General features: G+C 38.8%; 1 protein-coding gene across 1 annotated transcript in view; it reads left to right on the top strand.

Annotated features, from left to right (window-relative positions):
• The window catches only part of SPMIP2 (sperm microtubule inner protein 2), a 139,660-nt gene that overhangs the window by 100,850 nt on the left and 22,200 nt on the right, over nt 1–16,610 (top strand). The window contains exon 4 of the mRNA XM_059924322.1: nt 8,781–8,839. Coding sequence (XP_059780305.1) covers nt 8,781–8,839 — 59 coding nt within the window. The remainder of the gene's footprint in view (nt 1–8,780; nt 8,840–16,610) is intronic.

Raw genomic sequence — 16,610 nt, 5'->3', positions numbered from 1 at the left:
AACCCAAAAAGGGAAAACCCTTTTAGGTTAGGTTAGGAATAAAAGAGAACTTCCCTAATCTGACAATCTACAAAAAAAAAAACCCAAAAAACAACCTATAACAACAATAGCAATACTTAATGATAAAACATTGAAAGCATTTCTCTTTAAGATCAGGAACAAGACACAGATTCCCCAAAATCATGATTTTTTCATTCAACTTTGTACTGGAGGTCTTAACCATGGCAATAAGGGGGAAAAAAAGTATAAAATGTGTAAGGATTGAAATGGAAGAAGCAAAGCTATCATTATTTGCTTATAATATGCTTGTCCACATAGAATACCTCAAAGTATAAGAGAATTTGGTAGTCAACAGGATACAAAATCCAGGTACGAAAATCAATTTTATTTTTATATATGAGAAACAGACAGAAAATGCAATAAAACAGGATACTACTTACAGTGTCATCAACAGATACAAAGTATGTAGGAATAGATCTTAAAAAAGGATATTCTGGCACAACATTGTAAATCAACTATACCTCAATAAAAAAAAAGATGTTCAACACATGGAGAAAAATGATAAAACTATTGAAACAAGATCTAAATAAATGGAAAGATATATCATGTTTATGACTTGGAAGATTCAATATCATAAAGATGTCAAATCTATCAGATTGATAAAAATAATTCCCATGCAATTACAATAAAAATCACAATTTTTTTTTCTGAAAAAAAAAGACTGTGTCTTAGTATGATTCTTGTTATGTCGCGATTTCTAAATACGAGGGCATGAGGAACGCGCTCTGCACGGTGCCCGGCACGCGGTTGACACCCCGATTTCAATGACTGGGACTGTGGTTTTGTACTTAATGTCACTCAGGGCCAGTGACACAGAATGAGGGCTCAGGTTCCTCAACTGGGTCTTACTCCACTCAGGCAATAAAGATGAAGATCAGAAACTTGATTCGATATCAAAAGTGGCCACCAGCGAGAAGAGGACAAACGCAAAGCAAGGCAGCCAGTTTGAACAGAGTCCAGAACATCTGTTGCCTTGTTGCTTCTCTCCAGTGACGCCTGGCTTTTGTGCACAGCCCTTGATCTGTTGCCCATCTTGAGTGTGTGTAGCTGTGAATGCAAGATTCACGTCAGCCTCGACTTAGCCCTCCAGGAAGGGATTTATTCGGTTTCTTTTGATGGAATTTCACAGACGGCTCTAAATACCCGCTCTGTGTGACAGCACGGTCCTCTTAACCCTGGTGGGACTGAGTGGGAGCCATACAGAGGTCTCCACCCCACTGCCCAACCCCGTGGCTCACACAGAAGCTGGTCTTGTTTGGCATAGGCTCTGAGGACTTGTCATCCGTGCATGCTCTTGGCCCCAGCATTTTGACAGTAATTGTTTTCGAAGATGTACTTATCTCAGGTAACGATCTTAAACAAGTCTTAAAGGATTCCTTGGACCTAGAACTTTATCATGAGAACAAAAAGATGCACTGAGAATGACTGTAGATACAGGTCAAGAACCACATATGATTTACCCCCCAGCTAAGGCCTAGGATTTGTCACCAAGACTGCTAACCTCCCCCAACCCCGCACCCAGGGCCTGCTTCCATCCCCTGCCCCCCAAGGTCAGCTTCTGAGTCAAGCCCCAGACTTGGATACCTTATCAACGCAGAGCTCCAGGCAGCCCCTTCCGAGCAATGAGACTTGGCTGGAAGTGACGTTTGAGCTGATAGATACACAGACACTCCATGCCTAGAAACAAGCCCCTAATCACAGATAACACGTGAGCATCTGTGCCATGAATTCACGCCTCCTCGATAGGGAGCTGGTCCATTCCTGAGTGCGATGTAACCCAGGGCAACGTCTCCATCCGCGTCCTGTTCTCTCTCTGGCTCCTTGTCCTTGGTAGCCCTCGATCCCATCCCCCTGACGTCTGTGTCTGTAAGAGTCCCACCAAGGTGGCACTTTGTTTCTGTCTAACCGCAGAGATTCCTCGGTGGCTCCCACCGAGATAACTCAGAACTTTGATTTTAAGCACAAACCTTCACCTAGTGGATTTTTATAGCCAGAATAGCTGCTCTTCCTAATTTCCTGTTCTAGGTTCCAGTAAGACCAGCAGGTGATTTTATTCTTAATTAAGGAAGGCTAAAAATACACCATGGTGGTTACTAGCTTTTGTAAGTTTTGACAGGCATCTTGAGTATGCATCTCAATGTAAACATCACCTTCTTAAAAAAATTACACTTCTTAAAGTTAGTATTAAGCATATGCCATAGGTTTTCAACGAATAGTATCTGATGATGATAGGGAGATAGAAAGTTAAGAAAAAGTTGTATAAATTAGAATGGATTCTAGTAAACCTGACGTTGGCGCCACAGCCAGGGTCCTTTAAATTTACTGTCAAGAATTTGGAAACTTTTGCGTGATCTAATATCCCAAGCACAGGTGGCTAAAATACCTGGACATATGTTTTCTAAATCTTGGCTTTTTAAGATCTTTGGAAGAAATTCTAATGTCATTATAAATTTAGGATTATACTTTTCCCTACTGTTCATATACAACACTTCCGGGGTACCTCCGCTGCTTTGACAAAAGTGCATACAATGCATACCAATCTGGAGATCTCTATTCTCCTCCCAGGACTGAACCTAGGATCCAAGAAATCTTAACTGAGCAAATTGAAAACAACCCATTCAATAGAGGGGCCCCTGGTATGTGGGCCCACTGTCTCCGGGCACAAAGAAAATAGCATTGAAAATAAGTGCTTTGGAAGCCTTGTGGGCTCCTGCAGCTGGGGAGGAATTCGTAGGAAGTTTCTTTGTGCTGTGATGGTTGTTGAAGTTTTTGGTGAGACAGTTGGTCTCCACAGTGCCAGTCACATCCCAAACGTCTGTAAGCACCTTGAGGTCTGAGAGCTGTGTCTTATTTGGCTTTGTACTGACAGCATCCGCAGCCCTCCGTTCAGCGCTTAGCACAGCGTACGTGATCGTCAAGAAATGATGGGAGACGGAGACTGAAATCCCATTCTTCTCTCATTCAGAGTCTTTGTTAAGAGACCAAGTTGCAGAAGGGGGGAGATGAGCCTTTAAGCGTGTGTGAGATTGAGAATTATTTTCCTCCTAGCTTATTCAATAGTCATTTGAGAACTACTTAGCCTATATTATGTTTTACTGAAACTTAGTTATACTGTTATGTTCACAATGCCTGAGCTACCACCCCCAGTGTAATTCTGTGTTGTAGAGCTAATTGGACAGTAAACTTGGAACACTCTTCCTAACCTTTGAACTGACAACAGTGCCAGCACATTAGGAAACTCCAAGGGTAAGAACGGTCACCAACCAGGCACTTGATTATATTTCAGAAACTGTGTACTGGGCACAAGCAGAGACGCGGGAAGCTCCCATGTCGCTTTTCTGTAGGTTGAATAGTTGAATCCACTCGTATTTCAGACCCTGGTAGGGACCTTCTGCTAACTCTGGATAAAGTAGCAGAATGATTGGTTACTCATCACAAATCCTAACAATTCCCAACAGAATAAGTTCTAGTCTTGCTTTAAAATAAAATTCTAGTGTATCTTGAATTATCACGTGAATAAGGAAAACATTAATCTCTCTGGGGAAGTGCAGAAAAAATAATAGAAATGTGCCTTCTCTCTGAGAGTAAACGAGGCAGCGAGGATTCATAGTGCTTTTCAGGGCAAATCTATGCCTTAGTGAAAAACCGAATATGCACAAGTAGCCAGCTGAAGATATTTTCATTTTCCCCCTTTTCTCTCTTTGCATGCTAGTCTGCCTACTATTCTTTATAATGTCTCAGTTTTTGCACCTATAAAACGGGCGTTGCATTAGTTTTCTATTGAGCATAACCTCATACCACATAGCATCTTAAAGCAACACCATTTATTTGCTCACGGTTCTATAGGTCAGAAGTCCCGGGAAGGCCTGGCTGGGTTCTCTGCTCAGCACTCACTAGGCTGGATGCAAGGTGTTGGCTGTGGCTGTGATCTCACCTGAGGCTTGGAGGCTCTTCCGAGTTCATGGGCTTGTGGCAGCTTTCAGTTCCTTGTGGTTGTAGGACTGAGGTCCCATTTCTCTGCTGGCTGTCAGCCAGGAATCAGCCTCAAGAAGCCGCCCACATACCATAGCTGTGGTGCCCTCCATCTTTAAAGCCAGCAACAGACGCTCTCCCTCATGTCCAAATCCCTCTCACGCTTCAAATCCCCTTTGCCTGGAAGAGCTCAGATCCTTTCAAGAGCTCACCCGATGAAGTTTGGGCCACTGAGGATAATCTCCCTTTCTTACAGTCAACTGATTTGGGATCTTAATTACATCTGCAAAATCCCTTCACAGCAGTACCTAGTATTTGGTTGAATATCTGGGAGAAGGTGTATATACCAAGGAGTGAGAATCTTGGGGGTCTTTAGAATTCTGTCTTCCACAGGGATAATAACAATAACTTAGAGTGTTGTTAAATGGATTAGGTGAGATGTGTGTAAAGCACTTAGCATAGTATCTAGTACAGACTCTAGTACAGTCTCAAGAAATGGGATCTAGTATTATTAATGTCTCTATATACTGTATTTTCTTGCCTTCATGGATTTTTTCTTAGCTCACTTTATTGTTTTTTTATTTTTTGGCTGTGTTGGGTCTTCATTACTGCACACGGGCTTTCTCTCTAGCTGCAGTGAGCGGGGGGACTCTTCACTGCGGTGCGTAGGCTTCTCATTGGTGGCTTCTCTTGTTGCGGGGCACAGGCTCTAGGCACGTGGGCTTCAGTAGTTTCAGCATGCGGGCTCAGTAGTTGTGGCTCACAAGCTCTAGAGCCCAGGCTCAGCAGTTGTGGCACATGGGCTTGGTTGCTCCTCGGAATGTGGGATCTTCCCGGACCAGGGATTGAACCCATGTCCCATACATTGGCAGGCGGATTCTTAACCACTGCGCTGCCACGAAAATCCTGGATTTTTAAATTATATTATGATAAGCACATTAGAAACATAATGGAATATGTTTCTCATTATTTGGATACTCCACAGAAAACATATACTGGGGCCAGAGTCAAGGAACTCATGAAACTTAATGTTTAGTCTGTTTGCTGAAAGTTGATGTACTAATTCAAATTAAATAAACAGTGCAGTAAAAAAAAAAAAAAAAGGAGACCAGGATATAATTCATGTTGGTACTCAACTCAAGCTCACATATAATGTGGCATAAAATGAAGTATGAGCCTCTGCATTGTTCAATTTTTGTTTTTTAGTGAGAAAAATGCATCACAGAATCCATGCCTTGAACACTGACATTTTTCAGAGAGAATTGTTTTGTTTCTACTCCTGCTCTGAATATAAAATGAATGCTTCAAATGCTCCATGTACACAAAGGCTTGAAGCCCCCCTTTCTCGCTTCAATAGTTCCAGTCTAGAATAGGCAGCATTATGCAATTTGGTGACCCAGCACCAGCAATGAGAATGCTTCTCACTGGCTGTGGGAAGAAAGACACCTAAGTGGTTAACAGTAATATTTTACAAATGGAAGCAAGTGAAGAAAAACTTACATTAGCATAAGAAAAGGTAGCCTTAGGGGATTTTCCACTCCAATGTTTGGTACTAAGAGCTCCACGTTATGAAGGAGGAGGATGGCGAAGAGAAACTCTAGTGTCCACACATTCTTGAAACGCATTGCCATTGTACTCATTCTGCTGACGAGAAAGACCTCATAGTTACAGAGATGGAAAACGGTCCTTTCTAGTAAGGAAAGTCAAAATTGGATATATTAGGAAAAACATCCTGAGCTAAATATAGCAAGAAAGCAAGAGGATTCCTCAGTGATGGCAGTTCTAGACTAGAGGTGATTTGGGATTAAAAATGAAATTTTTAAGCAATGATCTTCATTGTTAACTAGAATGGGCCCCAATGTCTGTGATTAATTTAACTCAAATTTAACAGCTCATTTCAGAAATTGTGTCTAATTCACAGTACCTGAATGTAATTACCAGACATATCCTTTTAAATTAATACCTAGACTTATTTAAAGGTTGCTTAATAGGGAATATCCAATTTCAAGTTATGATTATTTTCGCTAGTTGAAAACATGCAAAATAACTGTGAAGATTCTCACTGATTTCCTTAAGATAGAGAATATACTAATCAGTTGTTATCTGTTTCTGTGAAGATGTTTAATTAGTTTTTGAATCAGTCTTTGCTTTACTCTTATGAATAACTGACCAGTAAAAAAAAAAAGATTTTTTAATTCTGAATTTCATTAGGTTTAATAGCAAAGTGAGCATGACCATCCAAATAAATCATGATGAATTTCATTAATTAAGATAGAAAAGGGTCATCTTATTTTAGATAAATTTTTATGATATTATATGCTGATAACTGTAGGAGAAATAGAGGGGTGGGGGGCAAATATATCTGTTGTATGTTTCTAAGAACAGTCTTTCCAAATTAAGACAATGAAATTTTGGTTATTAAAAATGGGAACAAAGATCGAAGAAGATTGTCCAAGTCCTGGGAAATTTGTCAAAAAGCTGATAATAAAATTATTTATAAGTCCATTGATAAGGTCAATATTTAGGGAATCACGTGTCAGAAATCAATTGGGAAACAAGGATTTTACCATTACATACAGATTATCACTTTTCAAATTTTCTATGGAATAGTGGGTCAACCTGGCATTTAAATCTTGTTTATTTTGTCCCTTCCTTTGTTTGTTTATTTTATACATGGACATTAAAGTTCTAGAAGTGACCAATTTTCAGGTCTTCATCACTGAGAAGATGACCTAAGTAAATAGATCTGCTTTCCCAACACAAATAACTCTGAAGCACTTGATCAGGAAAGTCATTCTAAACCAAAGCTTGAGAAGAAAGGAAGAAAACAGGGAAGATAAAAAAGAGTACAAGATGATTCCTCTGATATTAACATTAGGATATGATTTTGCTACTTTTTTTTCTTTCTTTTTTGAAGTATAGTTGATTTACAATGTTGTCTTATTTTCTGGTGTACAGCAAAGTGATAGATATATAGATAGAAGATAGGGAGCTAGATAGATATTCTTTTTCAGATTCTTTTCCATTATAGCTTATTCCAAGATATTGAATATAGTTCCCTGTGCTATGCAGTAAATCCTTGTTACTTATCTATTTTATACAAACTAGTATTTATTTGTTAATCCCAAGCTCCTAATTTATCCCTCCCCGCTCTTTCCCCTTTGGTAACCGTAAGATTGTTATCTATGTCTGTGAGTCTATTTCTGTTTTGTATATAAGTTCATTTATATCTTTTTTTTTTTTCAGATTCCACATGTAAGTGTTATCATATGATATTTGTCTTTCTCTGTCTGGCTTACTTCACTTAGTATGATAATCTCTAGGTCCATCCTTGTTGCTGCAAATGGCATTATTTCATTATGGTTGAGTACTATTCCTTTGTATATATACACCACATCTTCTTTATCATCTGTCAGTGGTCACCTAGGGGGTTTCCATGTCTTGGCTATTGTGAATAGTGCTGCTATGAACACTGGGATGCATTTATCTTTTCGAATTATGTTTTTCTCCAGATACAGGCCTAGGAGTGGGATTGCTGGGTCACATAGTAACTCTGTTTTCAGTTTTTTAAGGAACCTCCATACTGTTCTCCATAGTGGCTGTATCAATTTACATTCCCACCAACAGTGCAGGAGGGTTCCCTTTTCTCCACACCCTCTCCAGCATTCGTTATTTGTAGACTTTTTAATGATGGCCATTCTGACTGGTGTGAGGTGATACCTCATTGTAGTTTTGATTTGTATTTCTCTAATAATTAGCGATTTTGAGCATCTTTTCATGTGCCTGTTGGCCATCTGTATGTCTTCTTTGGATAAATGTTTATTTAGGTCTTCTGCCCATTTTTCTATTGGGTTGTTTGTTTTTTTGATATTGAGCTATATGAGCTATTTGTATATTTTGGAAATGTATCCCTTGTCAGTTGCCTCATTTGATTTTGCTACTTTTTGATATGTTACGAATATAGCATCCTGCATCGATGTAAAAATGCATTCCAAAACTGAAGTGAAGTACTTTTGATAATCCTTATCACTGTTTTGCAACCCTAGTATGGAAAATTGAGAAATGATTAAGGCCCCAAACCCTTTTCAGTATAAATTTGACACCCCCATTTCCCATGTTTATGCATAAAATGTGCCCTCCATTGACAGTTCCTGGGGAAAAGAGGCCAGTCTATAGTCATCTATTCAGTTATGAGAGAGAATTTCTATGTACATGAAAGGGCACGGGGATTATGTTTTCATGTGAGAACTGGTTCTAAGCAACCAAATATTTTATCGATGTTCTGTGACGCTTTCTGCAAGGAACGTTCAGAGCTAGACTGCACCACAGGCTGTCTATCCCCCAGCTCTTTCCTGTGCTATAGCCAGCACATTTCCTAATTCTGTGAGGGCAAGGTGAAGTGAAAAGAGCTGAGCTCTTTGAATCTAAATGATAAATTGTGGTTTTGCATGCCTGCTGGTGTAGACACAGAATCATTAGGAGCTTAGAGATTGTGGATGACACTCTTCTTGGGACCCAACACCTGTCCTTTGACAGAGAGGGAAGGGAAAGCACAGAGGCTCAGAGTTATTTTATCTCTTGTGCCTTTTCCTCTCAGTTCAAAAATCAAAAGACCATCTTCTTTCAAATGAATTTAGCATTTCCTGTTTAATTGCTCAACCTGACCTCCTTTTTGACCAGGAACCCAGACTCTCAGACATGTTTGTGCCCAGTGACCTTGGACTTGATTCATGTTCTTCCTTTTACAGTATGAAGAGTTCAGTCAAGCTGCTGTTGAGAAACTAAGCCACAGATACCAGAACCCATGGTAAGCACATACTAATACGTTTTACATCAATTAATTAATGTGTTTCCTTTCTAAATTAGGAACAGGGTTAATATTTTAAAACTTTTTATGTCCTATAGGTTTCTTTGTATAATTATGAATTTTTATTCCTCATAAACAAAATGTTCACTATCTACTAGGTTTTCATTAAGGGGAGGAAAGAGGTGGGGCAAGCATGGTGAGAGCACAGTGGAGAAAAAGGAACCAGCCTGTTAAGAACAGCCACTGGACGGGTCTGGTCTGGTAGCTTTAACTATATAAATAATTCTTTTTGTGGAAGAACAAGAATATAATTTTTTTGGTTAAAAAAAACCCTTATGGGACTTCCCTGGTGGCACAGTGGTTAAGAATCCACCTGCCAATGCAGGGGACACGGGTTCGAGCCCTGGTCTGGGAAGATCCCACATGCCACGGAGCAAGTAAGCCCGTGTACCATAACTACTGAGCCCACACGCCACAACTACTGAAACCTGAACACCTAGAGCCCATGCTCCACAACAAGAGAAGCCACTGCAATGAGAAGCCCACGCGCCACAATGAAGAGTAGCCCCTGCTCGCCACAACTAAAGAAAGCCCACGTGCATCAACAAAGACCCAATGCAGCCAAAAATAAATAAATAAAAATAATTTAAAAAGTAAATAAAAAAATAAAAATAAAAATTTTAAAACCCTCATTTCATGCTGTTGGCCTACAAACCATCATAACAGGTCATGTTGGTTAATAAACATAGTCCTACTGAAGTCACACCATGGCTTGAATTGACACTCTCTTAAGGCAGCTGGTAACCTAAATTAAACATGTCTAGTGCCAGCTATGTTCAATTACGGGAAAAGCAAAACCTAGGCGTGTCATCTAGATGGAACATATAATTCAGATTTCTGAGAGCGAAAGGGATCAATCAGCATTGCTCTTAAAGACTGCAGATTCAATAATGTCTTTGTTCTCCTTAGACTTTTGGAGATCAGAGTTTCTGGAGCCGACTTCACCTCCTTTTTAAACATTGAAGATTCCCGTTATTAGCATGTACAAAATTAGTGGATTTTAGTCTGTTTCTGCTATATCACCACAGCATAAGCTGCACCAAAAAGAGACAAGACCATAAACCCCATGTCAAATGTCTATTAGTTACTACGATACGATCCAGGACAACAAAAGATATCATTGCACAATTCCTACAACTTACAAAGCATGTCCTATGTTTAAAGCCATGGAGAAATAGTTACAATTATTGCATGCAAAGCACATGTTCTCATTTAAAGATTCCATTTCATTTGTTCAAATAACATTGCAAGCACCTATTTACAAATACCCTATCAAATATTTCTAAGCAAAAACAACAAAAATAATGAAAGGCCATTGAAAATCACAGTAACTTCAACAAGCATTGGTGATACAAGTGTGAACATCTCAACTTATTTAAACATAAAAAACTTGTTGGAAAGAATCTGAGAAATATTGACACTTTGAGCATTTTCCTTGGATGAAGGAATGTTGGCTACATTCACTTGTAGGGAATATGACATGGATTGTACCAAGTCATGAAGATGCAAAATGTTTATGAGAAAGACCTTGTACCTAGGGAATTGTGGATTCAGTTGGGAAATTGTAGATAAATATATATATCAAAATTATGAAACCAAACTGCATATGGTGAGTACTAAATTCCTAATGAAGATAATTATAATTAGAAAATTATAACTAGAAAAGTTTTAAAAATTTAAATGTAATTAGAAAATTATAAGTAGAAAAGTTTAAAAACTTAAATACAATTAGAAAAGTATAACTAGAAAAGTTGAAATTTTTTAAATATAAAAAATTTAAATATAAAGTTAAAAATTAGATTTGCCCGCAGCCTCTGGCTCGGGTCCTGTTTCTAACTAGTCAGGTGCCAGTAACCTGAACGCTGCCCTCTCGAGACTAAGCACAACTGCTGCTTAAGAGCCTTCCGGGCCCCACCTTCAGGCTGGGGAGAGGCTCTTGAAGAGAATGCTGACTCTGACAGGCCCACGTGTGTCCACCTGCTTGCCTTCCCTCAGCTGGACCAAGGGCCATCTCCATCCTGGGCAAGTTTCGTGCTTAGCCTCCCTGACCGTTTTCATGTTCTGTCCTCTCAGTCAACTGCATTCACTCTATACATCTAGCACCTCCTTTGTTCAAAGCACTGCTAGATCCTGCAGCCACAGTGCTGAACAAGACAAGCCCCAGTATATGCCCTTCTTGGAATTTGTATTCTAGGGAAGGGGAGAAACATTGAACAACTATGTCATACTGTCTTTCATGCTTTTAAATAATTTTTTAAATGACAAATATAATGCATGCTATGGCAACAAATCAAATGATATAGTGGTATATTAAGGAAAAGTTAATATCCTGCCCTATTCCATGCAGTTCATGATAAAACCTTTCATTACAAAGGGTGTTTATGGGATGGAAAGAGAAGGTTTTACCAGGGACATCGACCTGGACTGAAGGTCAGAGAAGTGTTCACCCAAGAAGTAATTATTAAGTTGGCTTGGAAAGGTGAGTATAAGATCATTCCTGGCCCAGGGAATGGCCTGAACAGGGCTCAGAGGATGGAAAGAATGTATCTAGTTAGGACCAGGGTGGCAATGGGAGGGGGAGCAAGATGAAGGTCAGATTTTGTAGAACCTTGTGGCCAGGTTAGAAGATTTGAATTTTAACCTAAGAACAAAGAGAATTCATTGGAAGATTTAAAATAGAAAGCAACGTAATCCAATTTTTTAAAAAGATCCCTCTGGAATGTTGGAGTGCTGTGTGGAGAAAAAAATTGAAAAGTGACAAGACAGTTGTAGGAAGCTCAGCCAGGAGACAGTTTCATTTTCAACAGGTCCCTCTTGAGTTTTCACTGTGCTCTGTAAACAATCCAAAATAAATTGTGATGATGGAGTCTGTGAGAAGGGAAGGATTTGAGCTGAGCTTTCAAAGACATGCAGGCTTTAAATAAAGAGAAGAGATGATGTTTGCTGTGACGATGGGGAGCAAGAATGTACTCAGCGATGGGATGCAGCAGATTTCAGCATTATCTTAATTTTACAGGTGAAGGAATTGAGCTTCGGAGGCTAAGGTACATGCACAAGGGCACAGAGCTGATATATCAGTCCAAGGTGACTGATGCTGTGGATCTGGGTGGGGATCTGGGCTTGGACCTTTCCCAAGGGCTCTCCAAGCGATTCTGATGATCATCCAGGGCTGAGCACCACTCGTGAGGACTGAGAGAGGAAGGGGAAGAGCCTGGGGGGCCAGGGCGCCCACACAGAGGACAAGGTGAGTGAGGGACCACAGAGCCTCAGAGGCAGGACCCTGAGGACAGTAGGAGGCTGTAAGAGCCAGCGAAGAATTCAAAGAGGAGGGTTCCATACGAGGAAGTGGAAATCCCAGAAAACAATAACAGACAAATATTTGGAAGTTATCAGCGGTCTCAGAAAAAGCACTGGAGGAAGAGGAGGATGAGTTGAGTCAATACAACCAACACTGAAGAATTTTTGTCCACTGACTTAATAGAGGCAAGAGTCCACCTTGTTTTCGAGACGAGAAGTCCAGTCGAGGACAATGACAGGATTTCCTCCATTCTGGGGCATACTCTTAAAATTTAACTTTCTTGAAATCAGGATGTGTTTTATAATAATTGTTTATAGAGGTAGGGCCTCTTTTTCTCTTCCCATGTAAAGCTGTTATTAAATCAGTGGTGTGTTATCCTGTTTATTGCATCTTAAAGACCAGTAAAGATATACTTCAACAGACTTGAGATGAAGACCTTAATTAATAAACAGGGTCCTTGCTCTCAAGTAGCTGACAGACTCTCAAGACAGATAGATGTAAACAGATTTCAATACAATATCCATTGATGGAGAACGATTGCAGTAACTGGGTGTGGGTTGACTCTATTTTTTTTCTTCTGAATTAAAGGAAACATTCTCTTGCTTTAAATACAGAAGTTTCTCGAGACATGTGACCTGATGATTAACTCATTTTTATGTGGTCTCTTCTGTTTGCAGTTGGGTGTTTTCCAATATATACAAACAGTATGTTTAATTTCAATAAGAAGAATAAAAAGCACAGATAGGAAATGGGAGAACAGTTTACAGTCGAATTAAAAGAGTCAAATTATAAGAGAAGGCACTGCAAATAGTGAATGGGCAGGGCTTTTTGTTTTGTTTAAGGAGTAAGTGAAATCTGTAGAAGCTACACATTATTGAAAATTGTGGGGCATGGAAATATCTTGCTTTCTTTTTCTCCTCCTTACATTTAACACAGAGCTTGGCATACATGGGTACTCAATACATATTTGCTGAATCGGTGTAAAAGACAAATACCAGTTCTCCTTGTACTCCGAATGGCAGAAATTGGTATAGCTCCAGCCGGAAAAGCTGGAGAACTTCAAGTCGTGAGGACTTCCTGAGAGAGATGAAATTTAAGCTGGATTTAGAAGGAGCATTTTAGGAAAATCTATGGCTGCCTACCTGGGTAAACTTGTTATCCATGCAAATGAAAGTCTTGCTGAGATTATAAAATCAACAGTCATTCACACGCAAACCTCCTTCCAGAAAGGAGCTGCTGATATGACTGCCCTAATGTCACTACAAAGTTGCCTCTTTGCCACTCATTTGCTGATGCATAGATTTGTCTTAGGACTAATGTCTTAAGGATTGGTTCAGGTTCCCATGGACAGCCATTGTCAGTAGACAGTGGGGGCAGGGTGTGGGTGTCAAGGAGGCTGCAGATTCTAAGGTAAGAGTGATCAGACTAGGTGTCAGCCATGCAGAGAAGAGCACCACGAGTTTTAAAAATCAGAATGAACTACAACCTCCCCTGACTTTTCATTTACTTGAGGATCACATCTCTTTTCAGAGTGTTGGCTCTCCTAGTCTGCTTTCCTGTTTTCTGCCTTTTCATAATCAAGGGGTTTGTTAGCCAGTTCCCATCCTCAGGAGGTGCACAGCACGGCATGGTCTAAAGAGTGTGAATTGAGAATCAAGACAGCTGGTTTCACTAGGAATTTATCCTCCAGGAAAATAATGAAGGAGGTACAGAAAGGTTTAGCTAGAAAGGAGTCCAACGGTGTTTGCAGTAATGCAAATTCAGAAATAACCTAATATCCCCCAGATAAGGGATTGTAAGAAGTGATGAAGTGGGATCTATAGTGGTTAAGAGATGTGGTACATATATACAATAGAATATAACTCAGCCATAAAAAAAGAATGAAATAATGCCATTTGCAGCAACATGGGTGGACCTAGAGATTATTATACTAAGTGAAGTAAGCCAGACAAAGACAAATATCATATGATATCACTTATATGTGGAATATTAAAAAAATGATACAAACAAACTTATATACAAAACAGAAATAGACTCACAGACATAGAAAACAAACTTATGGTTACCAAAGGGGGAAGTGGGGGAGGGATATATTAGTAGGTTAGGATTAACAGATACACACTACTATATATAAAATAGGAAACCAACAAGAACCGACTCTACAGCACAGGGAACTATACTCAATATTTTGTAATAACCTATAAGGGAAAAGAATCTGGAAAAGAATATAAATATATATGTATACATACATATATGTATAAAACTGTGCTGTACACCTGAAACTAACATGATATTATAAATCAACTATACCTCAATAATAAATAAATAAATACAAATATTAAACAAACAAACAAATATAGTTGATAAAGAAAAAAAAAGTGCAAGGCTCTGAAGCAGACTTCCCACATTCAAGTCCCCGCTTTACCACCTGGTAGCTGTGACACCTTGGATGAGTTACTTAAACTATTTATGCCTCAGGTTCCCAATCTGTAAAATGGTTAGAATCTACTCCGCTGGTTGTTGTACAGATGTGTTTTTACACATACAGCACTTGGTACATACTAAGTGCTCAGTAAATAGTGTGACCATATATTTTATCACCCAAAATAGAACACTTTTGAGAGTGAAACAGGAAGCTAATGGAACTGATCACTTGGACAAGAGACTAACCTGAAGGTATCCTGAACAAATCAGGTCACTCTGTTAATAAATGTTATCAATTAGTTAAATAAATGAAGTACATTGAAATAATGTAACAAAATGCATTTATTACAATTCCTATTATATTGTTAGCAAAAAAATCAGTATAGAGATTCAGTATAGGAGAGAAATTTCATGCTATATAGTTGAGTTAATCTCACAAAAGTAGAACAAAAAGTCCAAGAGACAGAAAAGAAGAAAGTGAAAAATAATAAAGTAAGAAATCAATTAAAATTAAATTAGTCAAATATCTGACTAATAGGAGACCTCAAAAGAGATCAGAGAAAACAGAAGAAAGAAAATCAATAAGAAAATTTCTCAGAAGGGAATAACATGAATTTCCAGATTGGAAGTCTCCACCAAAGCAAAATGACAACAACAAAACAACTGTGTTAAGGCATGTCACTGTGAAACTTCACTGCTGGGATGAAGACTACTGTCAAGCCCTCCAGAGGAAAACTAGGACATATATAAAGGATCCAGAATCAATAAGGCATCACACTTCTTGACAGCAATACTGGGCTCTGGAAGACACTGGTCAATGACCTCCCTGTCCGCAAGAAAGTGACTTTCAACCCGGAATTCTATACCCAGCCCAATTATCATGTGGGAAGGTTGAAAAGAGACATTTTCATGTATGTATGTATGTACTCAAAAAAATGCATTTTTCCCTAAGAAGCAACTGGAGAATATTATCTAGCAAGACAATAGGGGGAAATCCAGGAAAGAGAAAGGAATATGATCCAAGAAACAAGAGACCTAACAAAGGTGACAGGAAAAGAGCATTCCCAAAATGGTAATGGAGAGAACCAGGAATGTGGCTGTACAGGGGCCCAGAGGAGGAACAGGACAAGTGGGATCTCTCCAGGGGGCATGTACTGTGTACAGATATTGGGTTAAGTTCCAGAAGAAGCAAATGAGCTAAAAGTGGGTACTTTTGGAGAAGAGAATATTGGGACAGGGAGCAGGGAGAGACAGGGAGTATTTTTAATTATAAGCATTTTAGTACTATTTATTTATTTATTTATTATTTATATATTTTGTTGAAGTATAGTTGCTGTACAATATTATATAAGTTACAGGTGTACTTATATAGAGTACTCTTCACAATATTCACTTTAGTACTATTTATATGTATTATGTACATGTACCTAAATGATTGCATTAAAATGGAAAAAAATTAGCACTACATTATGTGAAATGTACAAGCACTTTATCTTGATAAAAATGAAAATTAATTATAAAGTGGGAGAAATAGAAACTCAGTCAACTAGAGTTTTAGTAGTTAGGGTCCTAAGTTTAAAAAATTTCTAACACTAGGACTTTCAGTACTAAAGAAATATGCACAGACCTGAATAAACTGGGCTTTCTGTTTATTCAGAAAGGTAGAAGGTGTGCCTGTATTTGGCATTAGTTAAGGGTTGTGTAGAAAATTGCCTGTTTTATTTCATAATGAAATACTGCCAAAGCCAGTTGTTGAACTAGCACAGACTTAATGACAGCCACTATTTAAAAATATATTGGTACATAAATGCTTGCTTTTTTCTTGGAGTTGTTTTCCTCAAAACATCCATAAATCTTGACAACTTTCTATTTTTAAGGCTGTCGGTGACTGGCACATTGGAGGGATTCCAGTGAACATTAAGGAGCAAAATGCTACAATTTTTTCAGAAATTTATTTTATTGAAGTATAGTTGATTTAGAATGTTGTGG

This window comes from Balaenoptera ricei, chromosome 5, assembly GCF_028023285.1.
Source record: "Balaenoptera ricei isolate mBalRic1 chromosome 5, mBalRic1.hap2, whole genome shotgun sequence".
NCBI lineage: Eukaryota > Metazoa > Chordata > Mammalia > Artiodactyla > Balaenopteridae > Balaenoptera > Balaenoptera ricei.
The sequence above is the reverse complement of the archived record's forward strand: the minus strand, read 5'-3'. Positions and strand labels throughout refer to the sequence as shown.